Raw genomic sequence first — 18,756 nt, 5'->3', positions numbered from 1 at the left:
CCCTAACTAGGCTCCCAGGCTAAAACAAACTACAACCATAGCCAATTGGCAAGCACTAGTAACATGGGAACCTCCTGCCATGGCTTGAATGTCTTTCTCCAGCTCTGTAGGAAGACCGGAAGACTGACCTTTAGCACACAAAAACTAGATGCTGAGGCCAAGAGAGGGTCACCTATTTAGGGCTATATACAGCCTTCAGAAGGCACAGCCAGAGTTCACCTGTGAACAGTGGAACCTGGTGTCTAAGGTTACAACCACCACACCCAGGTTCCTTAAAAGGACTTTGCCCGAGGGAAAAATAAAGGTGCTGACTAGCACAGATGCCAGAAACCCTTTGTTAAACGTTCAACCAGCTCTGGAAGCAGACCAGTTGTGCCCTGGCTGTGGGCACCACTCACCTCTCACTCACCTCTACTTTTCCAGAAACAAGAGAAGTCCAGGCCCAGCTATGTGGCTTCTCCATTCACTGTGTGGCTTCCTGTCACTGGCAAATGGAATGAACGCCTCACCTCTGACAAGCAAACGGCCCAGCAGAGTTCTGGACTGATAAGGGAATTATGGAGGAGGGTGTCCCCAATGCTCATTAGGACATGAAGCTTTGATAGTGCCCTAATAGGCATTGGCTCTAATACTTCCTGGGGTTCCATCCAACAACGTACGACAGCCCTCATTCACTCCCACACCAATTCCCACCCCTGGTACTGGTCAGGCCCATTCAAGAGACAGCACAGCATGACTCATTTAACAAAGCAGATTTAATACAAAGAACTGCCTGCAAGGCTAAGACAAGCCTATCTAGTTTTACAGAATACCCTGAGTTTGGGGGGGGGGGCAGTGTCCCTAATGAGAATGTGTTTCTTCCCCAACACTGGGTCTCCAGTTGGGGAAGGTGTGGCTAAGGCCACTGACTGGTGATACGGTCTGGGTTGTCTGAGCCAAGTCTCAGGGGTAAACAAGAAGCACCTTCCGGAAGAGGGCAGGTGGATGAGCTGCTAGGTGGGCACTCGGGGAGTCCTGGGAACCCTGTTTATCAAGTAAGCCAGGCACTGTGCAGTGGGCAGTGCCCCCTGAATAGCCCAGTCCACTGCCTGCCATTCCTGGGGTAAAAAAAAAAATCAAGAACCTAAACAAAAAAGCCTCCCTTCTTCAAAGGCCTCTGAACCCTTGGCTGATCAATTAACACTGCACATGCTACAGACAAAAATGGGGCCTAGCCCACCAGGACAGGGGGGTGGTGGTGGTGGTGATGGCATTGCCAAACTCTTTAGATCCTGCATGGTCTCCAGTTTACCAGGATGGCCCAATCATGGGAGACATCTGATAAGCCTAAGCTATCTAGACAGAATAGATGGTGGGCTCCAAACAGAGAGACATGAAAGGGCCTCTGCCATCAGGATGCTGAATAGAGAGAACAAGCCATTCTGCTGGGGTATCCGTGTGAATTCAGCTCTCCAGCTGTCAGCAGCCACTGTGGGACACCAGGCTCTCCATTCTCCAGATGAGCAAACTGAGGAGGCAGTTTGCAGGGGAAAGCCAGATGCCAGCCCCCATGCATCCAACTCCACACACTCAATGACACCTCTCTATGCTTCCCAAGGCTGCCCTCAGAAGATTCCGGGCAGCAGGCGGTAGGGCACAGCGGCTGTGTAGCGCTCCCAATCACGGCCATACTTGTTGGCACAGCGGTGTTCATCACGGAGGCAGCGGTGGATGAGCAGGATAGTCATATAGATGATGTAAAAGTAGGGGAGGAGGTGGCCACCGCCACAAGCCAAGCAGTAGGCAAGGCTGCCCATCAGGTCACCAGTATAGTTGAAGTGGCGGGCCACACCCCAGAAGCCTGAGACCAACAGCTTGCTGTGGTGCTTCAGCCCGTCGGCTGATGTGTAGGAGCACTCGATGGCCTTGGGCTTCTTGCCCCAGATGAGGCAGCGCCCATCTGTCCTGCGGAACAGGTCCTTCTGATGGTTGGTCATTCGGAAGATATAGTAACCCACGAGGCCGAGCAGCAGGATGCCCAAGGCATTGGGGGTGGAGAGCTGCACAGGGTGGTACACCAAGTACAGGCCCTGGGGGGAAAAGGGGAGAGAAGAAAGGTAAAAGGTGGCCCTACCACAGAGGAGGGTGAGCATCAGAGTGGGCTAGGAAGTGTAGACCCTGCCCCTGCCCCAGACTTGTCACGCCAGCTTCCTTTTCTGTTAAGTAAGATACAAGGGGGGCAGGAAGGCACACATCTGTCACCCCAGCACTCAGGGATTTTTGTTTTTGTTTTGAGATAGCCTCATGTAGCCCAAGTTGACCTCAAACTTACCATGCAGCTGAGGGGGACTGAACTCTTAACCCTCCTACCTCAACCTCCCAAGAGCTGGGATTACATGTGTGTGCCCCCCGGCCCAGCAGCAAGTTTTTAAAACATTACTTCCAACGCATGCTTGGTTTAATCTGTGGACTCCTTAACATAGAGGCCACTGTATCCTGAGGCCAAAATGAGGCCTGCTAGATACAAAGACCTGTGTAAGTGTGGTCTCTGTCATCAGTTCACACACTGGCACTACAGATACAATGAGATGCCCCAGGAGCCTGTGCCCAGTCTGTGTAGAAACCCAACCACGTCAGCTGCTTACGGTTGGTGAGGATCCACAGTGTGAGTCTGGGGCTGACACCCACCCAAGTCCTTATTCTCCCCGCTCCGCTCTGCTGGGAACTACCGCTTTCCCAGCAGCACCCTTGCATAGGGAGCCAGACCACTTCCATAACCCACGTCCCTATCAGCTGTGTGGCCAGCCAACAGAGGCCCACCTTACTGATTCCCCCACTCCTGGAGAGGCTAACATCCTTCTGAGCTCCCTCCAGCTGCTCCAGGAAGCAGCAGGGGTCGAGCTTCAGGCAGGCCCACTACTACCACAGTGCCAACACATGCAAGTGGGTGGGAATAAAGACATATAGGCCAGCTCAAGTCACTGCTGGCCACCCTGCTGGCTCTATCCTGCCTTTGGTGATTTGGGGGGGGGGGGTGTTCATGACCACAAGGATGATTAGGGACACACTCACACTGGGGCCATGCCAGGGTCTCCCAGACCAACTACAGGTGGCTACATGAATCAGCCTAAGACGGTGTGAAAACCATTCCACATAGTCTGCTATTCAGTTTCAGTACAGGTCTCAGCAGTCCTCCAAGCCTTTGGTGGGATGACTTTCCCAGCCATGGCCATGTGTGCATTAGGGAAGGCAAGGGTGAGCTACAGTTGGTAGGCCAGGTGTGTTAAATGAACTTTCCACTTTTGGTACGTTCAGTGTACGATGGATGGAGTCGGAGCCAAATCCCATACTGGGTCAAAGACATCTGTGATGCAAGGAGCTTTCCCTGCTTGGGAGAAGACACTGGCCCAGTGAACCCCAAGGACTAAGCCCCTGGCAAGCTCAGCATGTGTATCTGCTCAAGGTCAACCTGAAGCACCTGAAGACTACACAGCCAATGCCCACGAAGCTGGTAACACTGTGCCCTACCCCCTGGCTCCTCCTCACCTGCAGTGTGTAGAGGTAGGGCAGCCACACACAATCTCCCCAGCCCAGGTACCACCCAAAGTGGTCATGGCAGATGTCGATGGTCTTCAGGTACCAGGTTTCATTCCAGAAGAAGTCTAACACGTAGATGGCCTGTAACACAGAGACAACACTGTTACCATCACAGTCCCATGCAAGGGAGTGATGGGGGTCAGGCAGTTGGGGTGTTGCTAAGTAACTTGATTAAGTTACTGTGGGGCTGGGAACATTAGAGAAGTGGAGGGGCCACTGTTATCAGCAGGACGGGATCCCAGCCATAGTTCCCACGGGTGACATGAGATGTGGAGCTCAGAACAGTGGGGGCTCAAGATGGAGGAGCTCAGGGACTGTCCCTGGGAAGCTGGCACTGAGTACCAAGGTAGATACCGATATGGACATCTATATGGTGAATGTCCCAGCGCTGGCCCCTGTCAGCTGCCCATCAGAACCATGACATGCACAAGGTATCCAAGGAAACTGAGATCCATTCACAGAGATGGACACAAGCAAAGTCCTTGCTCATCACTTCCCACCTCAAGGGCCATAAGTTGTGACTAGGGCACACAGAGAGCCTTCCAGAGACTCTAGATTCATCAGTAGGGTGCTAAGTGTGCTAGTCAAGAGTTGCAAAAGTGGCAATGCTCACCCTGCCTGAGGTAGTCCTTTATAAAGGGGAAGTAGTACATTGCTCAGGCATACTGGGATTTGCCTATAGCACATAGACACATGTCCATATCGGTATCTACCTGAGCCTTGGGTGTGCCAGGAAGCTGGCCTAAGGAGCCCAGACCCCAGTGCTCTGTGGGTCTCTTCTCCATCCATCTCTCTTCCCCAGCACTGAAGGAGCTTTATGGAGGACCACAGAGAAGATCCCTCCCAAAGGCCACGGTCCTGGCCATACCACCCGCTCCTCAGGTCCCTAGGTCTGCATGACTAGAGTTGGTGAGAGGCAGGGACTTACTCCATCCAGTCATTCATCTGCAGTCTGGCCCCACCCAACACACAGTCAGTTAGCCTGAGCTATGCCCGTGGCCTCCTCCTCATCTGCAGTTACTCTTTCCTGGTCCCTGCAGCCCTGCTGGACACACTATAGACCCAGGCCACACTCTGGTACCCCTGGGCATTTTTTTTCCATTGGTTTTTAAATTTTCTCCCCTTTTTTTCCTTTTACACATGTGTGTATGTAGTATATGCGTAGGGACATATATGTGGGTGCATGAACAAATGTCTGTGCACGTGGAGGCCACAGATTGAAGTCTTCCATTTTATTCACTGAGGCAAGGTCTCTCTGCCAAACCCAGAGCTTACCAATATGTTTAGTCTCACTGGTCAGCCTGTTCTGGGGATCCCCCTGCCTCTGCCTTTTGAGGCTGGAGTTACACAGGTTCTGGGATATCCGAACTTCGGCCTTTTTTAAAAAAAGATGTATGTATGTATGTATGTATGTATGTATGTATGTATGTATTTTATGTATATGAGTACACTGTAGCTGTCTTCAGATGCACCAGAAGAGGGCATCAGTTCCTACCTCAGATGGTTGTGAGCCACCATGTGGTTGCTGGGAATGGAACTCAGGACCTCTAGAAGAGCAGTCAGTGTTCTTAACCTCTGAGTCATCTCTCCAGCCCTGAATTTTGGCCTTCATGCTCTCAGGGTAAGCCCCTTTAGTCACAGAGCCCTCTCCCTGGTCTTACTGTTGTTCTTAAAATAGAGTCTCACCCTGTAATCCAGGCTACTCTCACACTCAGTATGTAGCTCCCAGCTAGTCTTGAACTCATAACAATCCTGCCACAGCCTCCTGAGTGACAACTGCCTTTAACTGAAGGATGGAAAACTCCAAAAGTGTCCCCATGTTGGTCCCACCTGGCCATGAGCTTCCTAGTGGCTGCTTCAGGACAGAGGACCTTCCTCAGGGTCTCAACCTCTCCCACTCCCACTATGAAGACTCCACAGGTCACTCCTTGAGCCCACAGCATGCCTGACATCTCTCTTCTCTAGCTGGTGAACAAAAGCCCATATACTCTCAGATCCTATCTGAGGGCAGCACCTAAGGGAGTCGCCGTCCTTGGACTAGGCTGGACTGCATGGTGTCTCTTTGGGGGCTGGCACAATGGCATCTATGTAGTGGTAGATTTTCAGCATGTCCTTTACTGTGACCTGGAAGAGCCAGCTCTGTACAGGACAGCATGCTGGGAACTCTCTCAGAGTCCAGCAGGTGTGGCACCCTGCCCTCCCTGGCTGCAAGCACACCAAGTTACCTGTAAGACATTGACTAAAATCATGGAGTTGGTCACATGGCCATAAAGCTCCTGTTGCTTGGCAGCGAAGGACAGGTTGATGAGGGTCCAGGCTACAATCCCCGGTCGTCCATTGAAGAACAGCTTGAAGTCAAACCACTTCCCGATGCGGGGGTTAAACTCAATTCCCATCATATAGTTGTAGAAGAAATTGCCTGTGAATTTGCTTAAAAGCAGACAGAAGACACATTAAAATTTTGTTTTAGGTTTATTTTATGTGTTTTATCTGCATGCTTGTCTGTACATCATGTGGGTACAGGGCGCTCAGAGGCCAGAAGAGGGAGCTGAACAGTTGTGAGCTGCCTTGTGAGTGCTGGGTACCGAACCCAGGTCCTCTGCAAGAGTAGCCAGTGTTCTTCTTAACCACTGAGCCATATCCCCTGCTCTCCAAAGACACATGTAATTAAGTAGTATATCTCGCCATACATAGCTCATCCAGCTTTGTGGACACCAAGGTTCAGGTTCTGGCAATTGCAAGAGGCAGCCTGGATGCCACTGTGACCTTAAAGTGTCCAAACCAGAGGATGTGGGAGAGCATGGCAGCCTTGCACTCAAACCGGTATTTGCATTCAGAGGACACTGTGCTCATGCTCAGCAGAGACATAGAACACAGGGGCACTTGGATTACGAGGCAAATGTCCTGTGCTCACAGCCTAAGCTCCACGTTTCTCCCTGTTCCACAGTTCAGTGACCAAGTTCATGGTCTTGGCCACCTGCTCCACAGTAAACCCTTCATCCAAGACTAGGGGAGAGAATCAGCTGAGATAATTGAGGTGAAGACTCTTCCTAGCTATAGCCTACTGTGCACGCACAGGGATTATTGCTAGCTGGGACAGCAGGTTCTCATGCCTAGTTCCCACAGTCAGGCTAAGGAGAAAGAACCAAACATTACATCTACAAAAGCAGCAACGGCTCTGGGAGCCATAAAAGACAGTAAGGCGGTAAACTGCACATAGGGTAACCCAAGCCATACAACATTCTCATCTGAGGCTCACTGCCCAAAGCCAAAGCCAACAGTTAAGGGAGAGATGTTCTGTTTTCATCTGTATCCCCAGACAAAATTAAGAACTCCAGAAGAACTTGCCGATTATCTGTTCCTGGATGAGTGGATGGATGGATGGATGGATGGGTGAGTGGGTAGCTAGATGGGTATATAGGTAGACAGACAGATAGATAAGTGGATGAGTGTATGGTGGGTAGATGGATGAGTGGATAGGTAGATGGATGGGTATATAGGTAGATAGGCAGGTAGGCAGATGGATAAGTAGATAGATGGATGGATGATGGGTGGATGGATGGAGGAATGGATGGGCTGATAAATAGACTGATAAATAAGATAGGTGTATGGGTGGGTATGTAGAGAGCGAATGGATGATTAGATGGTAGATGGTGAATGGCTGCGTGGGTGGAGAGGTGGATGAGTAGACAGATATGAGGACAATGAGTGTATGAATAGGAAGAGGAGTAGTTGATGGGCAGATGGGTGAGTAAACAGATAAGTAATGGGTAGATGGGTGGATGGAAGAGTAGATGGGTAGATGGAATGGACTGGATAGTTGATCTCCAACTATGAAAATGCTGTGAACAAGCATGGGCTCTCCTAGGAAGCAGCTACGGTAAAGCTGCTGAGATAACAAGAGTTTCTCTAAGGCGCTCTCATAAGAAATAATCCGAAGAAAGAGGCAAAGATCTGCCTCCTCCGCAGCCAGAAGTTGCCCTTCTAGTTCAACTGCTCCCATGGCAGCCTTGGCTACCGCTAGCAGTTCTCCAAGCAAGAAAATCCAGGCATCCAAAAGGCTGGTCCCAGGTCTCACTTCTCAACTCTCTCTCTGCCAGGCCCTGAGGGGAAGTATGTACCATCCATTCCAGGCTTGCCCAGATGCTAAGGAACTTACCAGTCTTCGGCACTGGTGGGGAACAGGTAGCCCTTGATCATTGCAAACGTGGACACGGCATAGCCCAGGATGTTGGCACACCATAGCAAGGGGATCCAGTTGTCAAAGATGATGGTGGGGGAGAACCAGGATAAGAGGTAAGCGTTCACAAACCAGAGGATGTGGGTAATGAGCCAGGCTTGCAGCCCATTCACCTCATACTTGTTTACAACCCCTGCAGAGAGATAATCAGACAGAGAACTCTGGTTGCATCACCTGGCCTGGCCATGTCCCTGTCTCACACCTATCTGCTCCCTGGTCTCTGTTGCTGTAGACCCTGGCTACAGCTTCCAGGTACCATTCTGAAGGACAGGAGCCATTTTCTGTTTCATACCCAGGCTTAGAGGCTAGCAGCACCCTTCACACTGTGAGGCTGTGGCTGCTCAGTGTTGCTTCTCACCCATGTTATCCATCCCAACTTGAGGACAGGACTATAAGGTGTGAGCAAGGTCAGAGGAAGTCAACCCTATGTTCTCCCAGCTCCCGTCGTGTTTGCTTACAGTGCCTCTCTGAGATCTCTGCTGGAGGCACAGGTGGGATTCCAACTCCATGCCATTAGCAAGGTAAAGTCGGGGTCCTCCCACTGCCGGGAAGCAGTAGGACTGAAAGACAGCAAGAGTCAGGGACTGCATTCCTGAGTGCTGAATGTGCCACGTCTACAAGAGCAATAGATCTCCTCCAGAACCTTGAGGCCCGGAGGACAGCGTGCAAACTAAATTGGTTCTTATTTGGGATGCAGCATGGAAAAGCCACCCCAGGAGTCAGAAGCAGACTAGGCAGGGCAAGTCACCCACCAACTCAGAGGCAAGGGTTACCTGCTGGAGTAATGGCACCTTCTTGGACGCCTCCCACATAACCTGGCAGAAATCTGTGGCAGAAGTCAGGAAGGCAGGAGTAAAGCAGCACCTGAAATGGAGTTTTAGGTGGGAAGACCGGCAGCCTGCTCGGTGAGAGCTGTGTGATCTCACCTGGCCTGGTTTTATTGGTCAGACACAAGAAGCACAGCTATTGCTATTCTAGCTTAGCACTCCAGGAGCTGGGCAGGCTTCCTGGGACACATGGGCCCTCCCAACCCCTTTCCAAGGCCATTTAAAAACATTGAGATGAGGGCAGGAGAGATGGCTCAGTGGTTAAGAGCACTGGCTCCTCTTCTAGAGGACTCAGGTTCAATTCCCAGCAGCCACAAAGCAGCTCACCACTGTCTGTAACTCCAGCTCCAGGAGTTGACACGTTAGCACAAACACACATGCAGGCAAAACACCAGTGCATATAGAATAAAAATCAATAATTTCTAAAAAGCCTGTTTTTTAAAAAACAAAACAAAACAAAACAAAAACCATAAAATAACAATAAAAGCATTGACTGTGATCCACATCCTATGAAGCCCATTCTTTCAACATCGTGGCTCAGAGTCATGTAATAGGCTCACAAGACCAGGGAGCCATCACCACAAACTGATTCTAGGACACTTGATTGTTTGTATAAGCTTGGCAGAGGGATCGGCACTATCAGAAGGTGTGGCCTTGTTGAAGTAGGTATGGGCTTGTTGGAGTAGGTTGTGTCACTGTGGGTGTGGCCTTTAAGACCCTCATCCTAGCTGCCTGAAAGCCAGTATTCTGCTAGCAGCCTTCAGATGAAGATGTAGAACTCTCAGCTCCTCTTACACCATGCCTGCCTGGATGCTGCTATGTTCCTGCCTTGATGATAATGGACTGAACCTCTGAACCTGTAAGTCAGCCTCAATTAAATGTTGTCCTTACAAGAGTTGCCTTGGTTAAGGTGTCTGTTCACAGCCGTAAAACCCTAACTAAGACAACACTACCAAAGGGAATCCTAGGATGGGAGAGAGAAAACTGGCTGTTAAAAGCAACTGCTACCTGTCCAGAGGTCATGGGTTAGATCCCCAGCATCAGCACCCACATAGCAGCTCACACCTGTCTGTAACTCCAGTTCCAGGAGATCCTATTTCCTCTTCTGGCCTCCATTTGGAACTGTAAACACACAGCGCACATATAGATGTGTAGGGGGTCTGGAGAGATGGCTCAGCAGTTAAGAGCACTGGCTGCTCTTCCAGAGGTCGTGAGTTCAATCTCCAGCAACCACATGGTGGCTCACAACCATCTGTAATGGGATTCGATGCCCTCTTCTAGTATGCGTCTGAAGACAGCTGTAGTGTACTCATATAAATAAAAAAATAAATAAATAAGTAAATCTAAATATGTGTGTGTGTGTAGGAAAAATATCCACACACATAAAATAATCTTTAAAAAAAAAACTTTTTAAGTGGTAGTGGTACATCCCTTTAATGCCAGCACTTGGGAAGCAGAAAGAGGCAGATCTCTTGAGTTCAAGGCCAGTCTGGTATACAGATCAAGTTCCAGGACAGCCCAAGGCTACACAAAGAAACCCTGTCTCAACCTCTGACCCCAAATACGTTTTGTTGTTTAAACAGGGGAACCCTGTTCCCACTGTCAACTGTTTCTCATCTTCTCCCGCAGTCCCTGGGAACCACCAATCTTTCCAGCGTGTCAATGTGATCTAGACATTTCACATAAATTGGTCTTAGCATCTTCCACTTGGCAACTATTTCCAACACTGGCCCAGAGGGAGGCCTTGGTCAGAGGCCCATCCTTTCTATGGTCCAGTAGCGTTCTACTAATGGACAGACCATGTATTGTTTATCCAGCCCTCTACTGGACAGCTGGGCTTTTCCATGCTTTAGCAACCTCAACTCATGCTATCCTTCTCACCCAGAGGACAGAGGTAATGAAAAGGAGGAAGACTCTGGAGTCCAAAAGTTTGGGCCCTGGGAGAGACAAGTCTCAAAGCAAGATTCTGCCTGGGAGAAAAATGTGACTTGATTCCCCTGTGGTTCCCTAACCGTGTCCTAACTGTAGACTTACATCCCTGTCCAACATCCGACCTGTGAAGGCTGCTCCTGCCTAGTGACCTCCTAGATTTCCTGTTAGAGAGGTTGCATTACAAAGACACTCGTGACCAGGACTATCTGGAAACCTGTGGAAGCAGTGAAGTCTAGGACAACACCTCCTAGAAGCTACCATGAAAGATTCCAGCTGTGTGAAGGAACTCCCTCAAGGCACCCTATGCCCTCCCACTGGCAGCCTTCACTGCTCAGTCAGGTGGGGGTGGGAGGGGGGGACCATAAAGGATACAATGTGACACACAGGTGCTTCCTGCTCTGTGTATCTGCTTCTAGGTAACTGCTGCATCCTGACTTGAGCATCACTCTGGGTCAGAAGTCTGCATCCCAGACAGGACCCCACTGCAACCCAGCCCCAAGGCGGTGGACTGACCTGGAAGCTGACCCACAAGGCATACAGTTGGGCAGCTTTAGCTGTCACAGGTGGTGTCTTGGACCAAATGTCTGCCAGACTAGCATGGCCTGTAGCTATGTCCAACACGGGGGCAGTCAGGGAGCAGCTGTACTGGTCACATGCCATGATGAAGTAGTACACAATGAACGGAGCGAAGAGCAGCAGGAAAATGATGCTGGCCAGGGAGAACCAGTCCACTTCCCTGAGAGAAGGACAGAGGGTGGCTACCATGAGGGCTCTTGTTCTCAAGCCCCACAGGGACTTAGAGACCCTCTTCTGTTCCTTGGACAGAAATGTCCCATCCCTTGGGCTCCATGGAGGACTCTGAGATTCCCTTTTGTCCCTCAAACCCCATTCCTCTGAGACTCTCTTCTGTCCCTTGAGCCCCACGAGGCTCTCTGACCTGCCCTCCAACCGCCTTGGGCCACATGGGGCCTCCAAGTTGCCCTTGGCCTCTCCTTTACACCCGTTAGAACCTGGTGGAAAAGGGTATCAGTTGAGAAATCCCTCTAGCCAGGACAGATCACTCATGCTGTTTCTATGGCAGTACCAGAAGGTGTCCTGTGATCACCAACAAAAAGCCCACAGACCAGTACATGAGTACAGGGGGTTCTTCCTGACCCTCAGGGCCAGTGGCTCCCCAGGCCCCTTCTACTTAATACACTTCTTGTATTAAGGACACTTAACACACAATGTATTCACATTCCTCAATGGCAGAGAGAGCACCAAGACACCAACCCAGCTTTCCTGGGTTGGTGGCAGGGCTCAAGATGACTCTTAGGGCCATCTGAAAGACCTGGATTCCTGGCAGGGTAAGTTCCAACTCTGCCCTCATGTGATAAGTTGCATTAAAAACATAGGCATGCTGAAAATAGGTTACTGAGCATGGGGTTCCTATAACCATCTCCCTAAGATATATCAGAATACATACACATACATATCTCAATGTGTGTGTACTCGCAAGCACACACATGTCAGAAGTGAGATTATTTCCATTCCCAAGCACTTCGGGCAAGGAACAGAGCACCCAAAATGGCTTCTAAACTCTTCTTTCCAATTATTCATTTTGTGGAATGGGAAACAGCTTGCCTTTCATTTGTCTTTATAAAATAATCATTTTTTTCTAGATCCAGTACGTCCCTGAAGCTGAAACCCTTGAGAGTCAGCCTCATCCTCTTGTTAGTAGAACAGGCAAGCCCCTTACCAGGCACGGCCCCATTGTCCTTGAGATCCAGCCTTGCCGTTGGGACTCTTGACTTTGGGAGTGTTGTGCTGGGATTTCGAAGCCATCAGGCCCTGAGGGAAGGAAGAAAGGCTCAGATCTTCCCAGAAAGTCAGACCCCACCAGGACTCAAGTGCTGACTAGAGCAGGCAACCTCTGTAGCTTTCTCAGTACCTGATTACCCACAACAGATTCTGGGAGAAGAAAAGAAGGCACTTAGGTGTTTGCTGAGCCTGCTGCCTCCCACCCAACCTCCCCACCTCACTCATTAGTATCTTCCCCAGCTGTGGCAGATGCAGAGACTGGCTCCTCCCTGCTCCTCCAGACCCCAGAATCTTCACCATCTTTGAATATGGCTTTCAGCCTTCCTGATAGTACACACTACTTCTTGGAGCATGTTCACAGATGTCCCTGTACAGCACTAATGTAAAAGGTCCCGGGTCCCCTCCTCAGTTGACTATGACCAGCTAATGGCAAGTGGCTTCCCTCTATAACCCTGCTCACTGCACAGGCGAGTTTTGTTTGTACACTTAACATGCGTGTGCTGTCCCTCTCCCTCCAATAGCAAGGAGGGAGGACACTCACTGTTGACCATCGGTGGCCTCCACGCGCACGTGCACACATACCCACGTGCACGTGCGTACACACACACACACACACACACACACACACACCATCAGTGAAATGGTGCCATAGCAGTGCTAGCAGAATGGTTCAGCAGGTTAGGATGCCTGCCACCAAATTTGACCACCTGAGTCTCATCCCCAGGACTACGTGGCAGAGGAAAATTAACTCGCCAAAGTTGACTTCTGACCTCCACTCTCACACCCCATGGCACATGTTCACCCACCCACATATTGTGCACATATGCCCGCATGCGCACACCAAGGTCAAAGAATGGAAAGGGAACGCTGGAGAGATCTGCCTGTATGAAGTCTCTGTTCTCCAGCAAGCCTGGCCTCAGAGCCTGTGCTGCCTGAATAGAGCAACCTGCTTTTGACAGCCCCACCCCTGACTCCCTCAACCTCACCCCACCCACTGAAAACTATCACACTGCTTCCTGCTCAGCAGCACACACAATGCGCTTGGTGTACGCTCCCATTTACAGTCCCACGCAACTATCAAAGCTTCCCTAATCTCCCCGATCTCTAGTGCCTACACTAATCACAGTAAACCCAGGGCCACGAGTCCACATGCCTTCCAGGAGTCTCCAAAGAGGGGACTGGTATTCTTCTTGCCCTGACTCACAGATGAGCCCCGAGGATATAAAGCTTGGCACCAGCATCCCTTTCTGATAGTCTACCGTGCTAGGAAACTATGCAAGCCCATGAGACAAGAACCTCAGACCTAAACACTGGAGATACTAAAGCACTGTCCACAGTACAGGCTGTCTGATTTTTTTTTTTTGAGTCAGGGACTTACTCTACAGCCTAGATTGGCCCAGAACTCACAGCACTGTCTACCATGAAACAATAAAAAGACAAAGACTGGTAGGATGGCTCAGTAGGGAAAGGTACCTGTTGCTGAGGCAAACAGCCTGAGTTCAAACCCTGTTACCCATGTGGTGGAGGGAGAGAAGCAACTCATAGCTTGCCATCTGACCTCTAGCCCCTATGGTATATTCCTTTTCCAAACACAGGACTCAGATGTGATGAAAATAACACATTGAATGACTGAGTGGGGCTGGTCCTGTGGCTTAGTTGTGGTAGAATTGGCAGAATCAAGCCAACTGATAGTGCCAAGTGAGAGTGCACTCCTGTGTTCCCAGCACTTGGAGGCAGGAGGATCAGGAGTTCAAGGCCATCCTAAACTATAGATAAAGTTCAAGGCCAGCTTGGTCTACAAGAGACTCTGAAAAAAATACAAAAGTAACTATTTTAAATGTATGTGGAGGTCAGGTATCTGGTCATACCTCTGTCACAGGCACCGGATTTTGTAAAAAGATATTTAAATGTGTGGTGGCTGGGGAGATGGGATCCCCTTCCACTCCCGAGCCTCACTGAACAGCTGACATGTGACTGGTGCACTGTTTCCTTCATTATTTTTTTTTTAATCTTATGTGCATGTGGATTTTGTCTACTTGTATGTCTGTGCACCACTCATGGAGGGCAGAAGAAAACGTCAGATCCTCTGGAACTGAGAGTTTTGAGCCACCATATAGGTGCTGGGCAAACCCAGGTCCTCTGGGAGAACAGCCAGTGCTTTCTGCCACCCAGCCACCTCTCCAGCCTATTCGTCAGCTTTTAAAACAGTACCTCACTTCCACTGCCCATGCTCAAGGGCACTGTGAGCAACACACTCACCTTTGACCTCTGGGCTACAGGTTTCACAACAGAATGATGTTGTCTTTCTCAAAAATGGTTCTCAAAACGTCCAGGCTCAGAAGTCCCCCAAGGTCTGATAAATCCTTGTCCATATACTGAGCAACACCCTGACACAGAGGCCACAAAAAACACCAAGGTCACCCAGGAGGCTGAAATGTCAAGGCGAACGGCAGATAAGGAGCCACACTGTATGTGTCAGGATCACTGTTGACATCAAGCAAGGGCCAGACTCAGGGCTTGGGGTACACCGAGTCCATCTAGGGGTGACAGAGCCAATGTCAGCAGGAGCCTGAGAGGTCGAGCTGGGGCAAGTGAATGCAAGGTTCCAGAGGCTTAGGAATGCTAGAGGCAGCACAGGTAGGCCTGACAGATAGTAACAGATTTCCCTGGGATGCTGACAGCCAAACCTACACATGTAAAACCATCCTGGCACTCACCCTGGAGCTGGCACATTCCCACAGAACATACTAGAAGCCACTGAAATGCCACGAACACAGGAACACAGAGTAACTCAGAGAACGACCTGGATTGGGAACCAGTTTTCATGAGAATGCAAGAGAATCAGGGACCTATTGGGTGCCCCAGGGCACCTAAGCCTATGTCCCCAAGGATTTGTGATGGTCATCTTTAAAAGGACAGATGTGGAAGGTTCACTGGTGCCCCATACGCTAAATGAAACCAACGGGCCAGGCATAGTGGTACTCTCATCTTTAATGAGCGCCTGAGAGGCAGAGACAGATAGATCTTTGTGAGTTTGAGGCCCAAATGGTCTACACAGTGAGTTCCAGGTCAGCAGAGCAAAAACCTGAGACCCTGTCTTAAGAAAAGGAAAGAAAAGGAAATAACCTGACTCAGGTCAAGAAAGCTGAAGGCTTTGTTCAGCTGACCAGACAAAGCCATCATGGGCAGCATGGCCATGCTGCAACTGGAAAACTGTCCACCACACCTAAGGCAGTGGGATGATTTCAGTGACAATTCAGGAAGAGAAAAGCAAAAAATGTTCACCATGAACCTGATGGCTGTAGATCCAAGGGGAGGGGTTGTGTGGGGGCACTAAGGCCTGAGATGCCAACATGCTGTAATGGAAGCTGCTGCAGTCAGGGTGGTTGATCCAAAAAGCAGAACACCTGTCGCCTTGAGGGGTGACACCCAGCACAGAGGAAGGTGACAGGCCATTCTTCTACATGGGTATGTGGCCTTGAACTTACTGTGTAGCCAAGAATAACCTTTAATTTCTAACCCGTCTGGCTTCATTTCCTATGTACTAGTGGTTACATGTTTGTGTCAGTTTTTAATAATTTATTTATTTATTTATCCATCCTTCCTATGGAAAGGAGCATGTGTGGAGGCGAGGAGACAGCTATGACATCAGCAGGAAGCACCAAGCCGGGGCATGGCAAACCTAAACAAGCCTTTCAGCATTTCTCAAGGTCTGGGGAGGTGTGTCATGGGAGTGGACTCTCCTCCCACAGACCCACGTGGGCTTGCTTGTCCTGGCTTATGGGTGGCCTCCAGGCAGTGAGAAACTCATTCGGGCAGTGCTAGGGAAAGGCAAGCCTTTTAGATCTCTCCTTGGAAAGGATATGAGACATCACCAGACCTTAGTGGTCACAGCTCGGTCATTCCACACCCTGAAGGGGCAACAAAAAGATGTCTACAAGGAGCTGCTGCCTGATGCTAGAGCTACAATCCATTCAGCATTTGCCAAGTGCCAGGTGCCCAGCCCACCGGCAGAATGAATAATGTTCACAGATGAGACGATGGGAAAAGAACAAGGCAGGACAATTCGGTGACTGCTCATGCGGCCTACCAGACAAGGCTGGGCCTGGTGCTCCACTTTGGCACACGGGGAGGCTGTGCAGTAACAATGACATGGTTAACTTTGCATTATCAGATTCCAGGGATCTTCCATACAGAGAAGCATCTATGTCGCTGGAATATTCCAGAAACAGCAGGGTAATCAGTCTGGAGATCTGTGAGTCTCGGGTTGGATTTTAAGATGGAAAGGTAGGAAATCCTGGAAATGGGTGTATGGCGAGAAGCATGTCCCCCTACGTGTACCAATGGAAATTTATCCTGGGAAACACTTGGGGCTTCGGCAGCAGGCAGACACAAGATCCTCCTGCAGTGCTCTGTATAGACACGTACACATCTGTCACACCCACTGACAATCACCAAAGAAATCAGATGTTCTGGCACTCAGTGCTAGAAAGATCCGGCTCTGCGGGTGTGAGCAGGGACAAGCCCCTCCCTCCTGTAGGAGACTAGATAGCATTACAAACGTTGGCATGTTGGGGTTTCCTCAATTTTTCTAGCAGAAGAGCTTCTGCAATTAAATGGCACGTGGGGGTTCACTAGGCCCCACCACTTTCCCCAGGTCAGGGAGGCTGGCTTCTGGAGTGACCCAAGGCTGGTGAGCTCTGCATAGGGGATCCTCCCCTGCTCTGAACACAAAACTGTGGTCTGACTTATCTTGAAAGCTTGAGGTCCCTGTGGAGGACCAGCAATTCCTGAAGCCCCCAGAAATGAGCCCAATGAGGAAGGAAATGACCTGAGATTTGCAATAATCTCTGGTTCTAATCGAAGCTATAAGATCTCTGCTTTTCAGAAGTTCCAAAATGTGATGTCTGATGTGAAACCAAAAGTGTTTTCTCCTCCCTCAAGTCCATCCCAGGCCTCATTACCCTTCCAGATTGTTTCACAAATTCTCATTTATATAATCTACTGTCCCTCCTTTATAAGCCAAATGGTTTTTGTTGTTGTTTTTGTTTTGGTTTGGTTTTACCAAATTCTTTGGCAGCAGGGCTTTACCATACACTACTAGGTGCACCTCTTTCTGGTGTGCAGCATGCAGGCCCTCTCTATACCCATCAACTACTTTGTTTTTGTTTTAAAGAGCAATTTCAAAAATTAAAGATGTTCGGTTGTTTGAATTCTTCCTTTGAAAACCATCTTGATTTTTAGGGGCACAGGGGACTCTCCACAACCTGGGGAGGCCAGGTATGCCTAGATCGTCCCGTGATCCTTATGCCAGTGGGCAATCCATCTATCTCCTGAGAGAATAAATAGAATCATTCAAATCCAATGAAGAGATTCTGGAGGTTGTATATGCTCTGGGATAGGAGAATGGGTCAAGGGGTGAGTTTATACTTGCCCCTCTATATTCGAGCATTCGAAGGTCCCCCAGGGAACTGGATCCTCATCTCACAGGAGATGGCTGCCTCCACCTCCATACCTGGTCACAGGTGCACCTGACCACCTGGGCAAAGCATCTCCCCTCCTATTCGGCCTTTAGGCCCCCTCCCTCAGCACACATCTCCCCAAACCAGAGCACATAGATCCCTCTCCTGTGCACACGCCTCTAAATCTGCACATCTATTCGGCAATCTACCTAAAACCTGTGCAAACACGCATACCCTCATCTACATACACATCTCCGGCCGCTCCCGCAATTGCACAAATTGCCTCCTTCCTTTTTGTACATACGGTCCACTCTTCTGCACTCTCGACGCTCCCCCCCCCCACCCCCCCGTCTGTGCGCACCGTCCTTCTCCTGCATTCTGGCCTGGTCCGCGCACACGAATTCTCACCTGAGTGCGGGATCCAGACGGCTGATCCACGCTCTCCAGCAGTATTCTAAGTGCCTGCCTGAAGCTCCGCCCCAGATGATGTGAGGTCACAGACGACCAATCGGAAGTGGATTTCGCGAGCCGCGCCCTGTGATTGGTGAAGGCAGTGAGCTGACTCGGAGCCTACCAGGCCCGCCAGTCGGCGGCGGCAGTCTTGAGATTGACAGCAGAACGGGCCCCGCCCCGCCCCCGCCCCTGGGGTCGGCGGTCTGACTCCGCTTGGTGGGAGGAAGGATGCAAGTGTGGATTCTGCGGCGCAGGCTCTGAACCTGCCCCTACCGTGCTTCTTCAGTTTGCCCTGCTGCTTAGCTCCTACCTGAAGGAGAGCATCTTGTGCACGGAACAACATATACTGCGGAGACCGCGAGACAAGACCAGACCAGATCAGCAAGGAAGAAGCAGCTAGCAGACTGTGAATGCAGTTGAGGCCCCAGCAGGACAGCCAAACCTCCGTGGGCAGGACTCAGTCATA

General features: G+C 50.2%; 1 protein-coding gene across 2 annotated transcripts; it reads right to left on the bottom strand.

Annotated features, from left to right (window-relative positions):
* Nucleotides 1-736: 736 nt before the first annotated feature.
* Dhcr7 (7-dehydrocholesterol reductase) lies at nucleotides 737-18,280 on the bottom strand. 2 transcript variants are annotated; one of them, XM_021168127.2, is made up of 9 exons: nucleotides 18,246-18,280; nucleotides 14,635-14,762; nucleotides 12,314-12,405; nucleotides 11,089-11,311; nucleotides 8,590-8,680; nucleotides 7,736-7,949; nucleotides 5,802-6,006; nucleotides 3,526-3,657; nucleotides 737-2,069 (listed from the first exon to the last, which is right to left on the bottom strand). In XM_021168127.2, the coding sequence occupies exons 3-9, from the start codon at nucleotides 12,397-12,399 to the stop codon at nucleotides 1,605-1,607; spliced, it is 1,416 nt and encodes a 471-aa protein (XP_021023786.1). In that variant the 5' UTR covers nucleotides 12,400-12,405; nucleotides 14,635-14,762; nucleotides 18,246-18,280; the 3' UTR covers nucleotides 737-1,604. The 2 variants fall into 2 exon arrangements, with proteins under 2 accessions (XP_021023786.1, XP_021023787.1); XM_021168128.2 differs by lacking the exons at nucleotides 14,635-14,762; nucleotides 18,246-18,280 and adding an exon at nucleotides 18,199-18,245.
* Between the last annotated feature and the right edge of the window lie 476 nt (nucleotides 18,281-18,756).

Source organism: Mus caroli, chromosome 7, assembly GCF_900094665.2.
Source record: "Mus caroli chromosome 7, CAROLI_EIJ_v1.1, whole genome shotgun sequence".
NCBI classification, from domain to species: Eukaryota; Metazoa; Chordata; class Mammalia; order Rodentia; family Muridae; genus Mus; species Mus caroli.
The sequence above is the reverse complement of the archived record's forward strand: the minus strand, read 5'-3'. Positions and strand labels throughout refer to the sequence as shown.

Bases quoted from the DNA above. Each gene is read 5' to 3' on its own strand.
- Dhcr7 (XM_021168127.2), bottom strand. From the start codon at position 12,399: ATGGCTTCGAAATCCCAGCACAACACTCCCAAAGTCAAGAGTCCCAAC. The intron at 8,681-11,088 runs GTCAGTCCACCG...ACTCCATTTCAG, and splicing joins CCTTGTGGGTCAGCTTCCAG to GTGCTGCTTTACTCCTGCCT. The intron at 6,007-7,735 runs GTAAGTTCCTTA...TCTGCTTTTAAG, and splicing joins CCCACCAGTGCCGAAGACTG to CAAATTCACAGGCAATTTCT.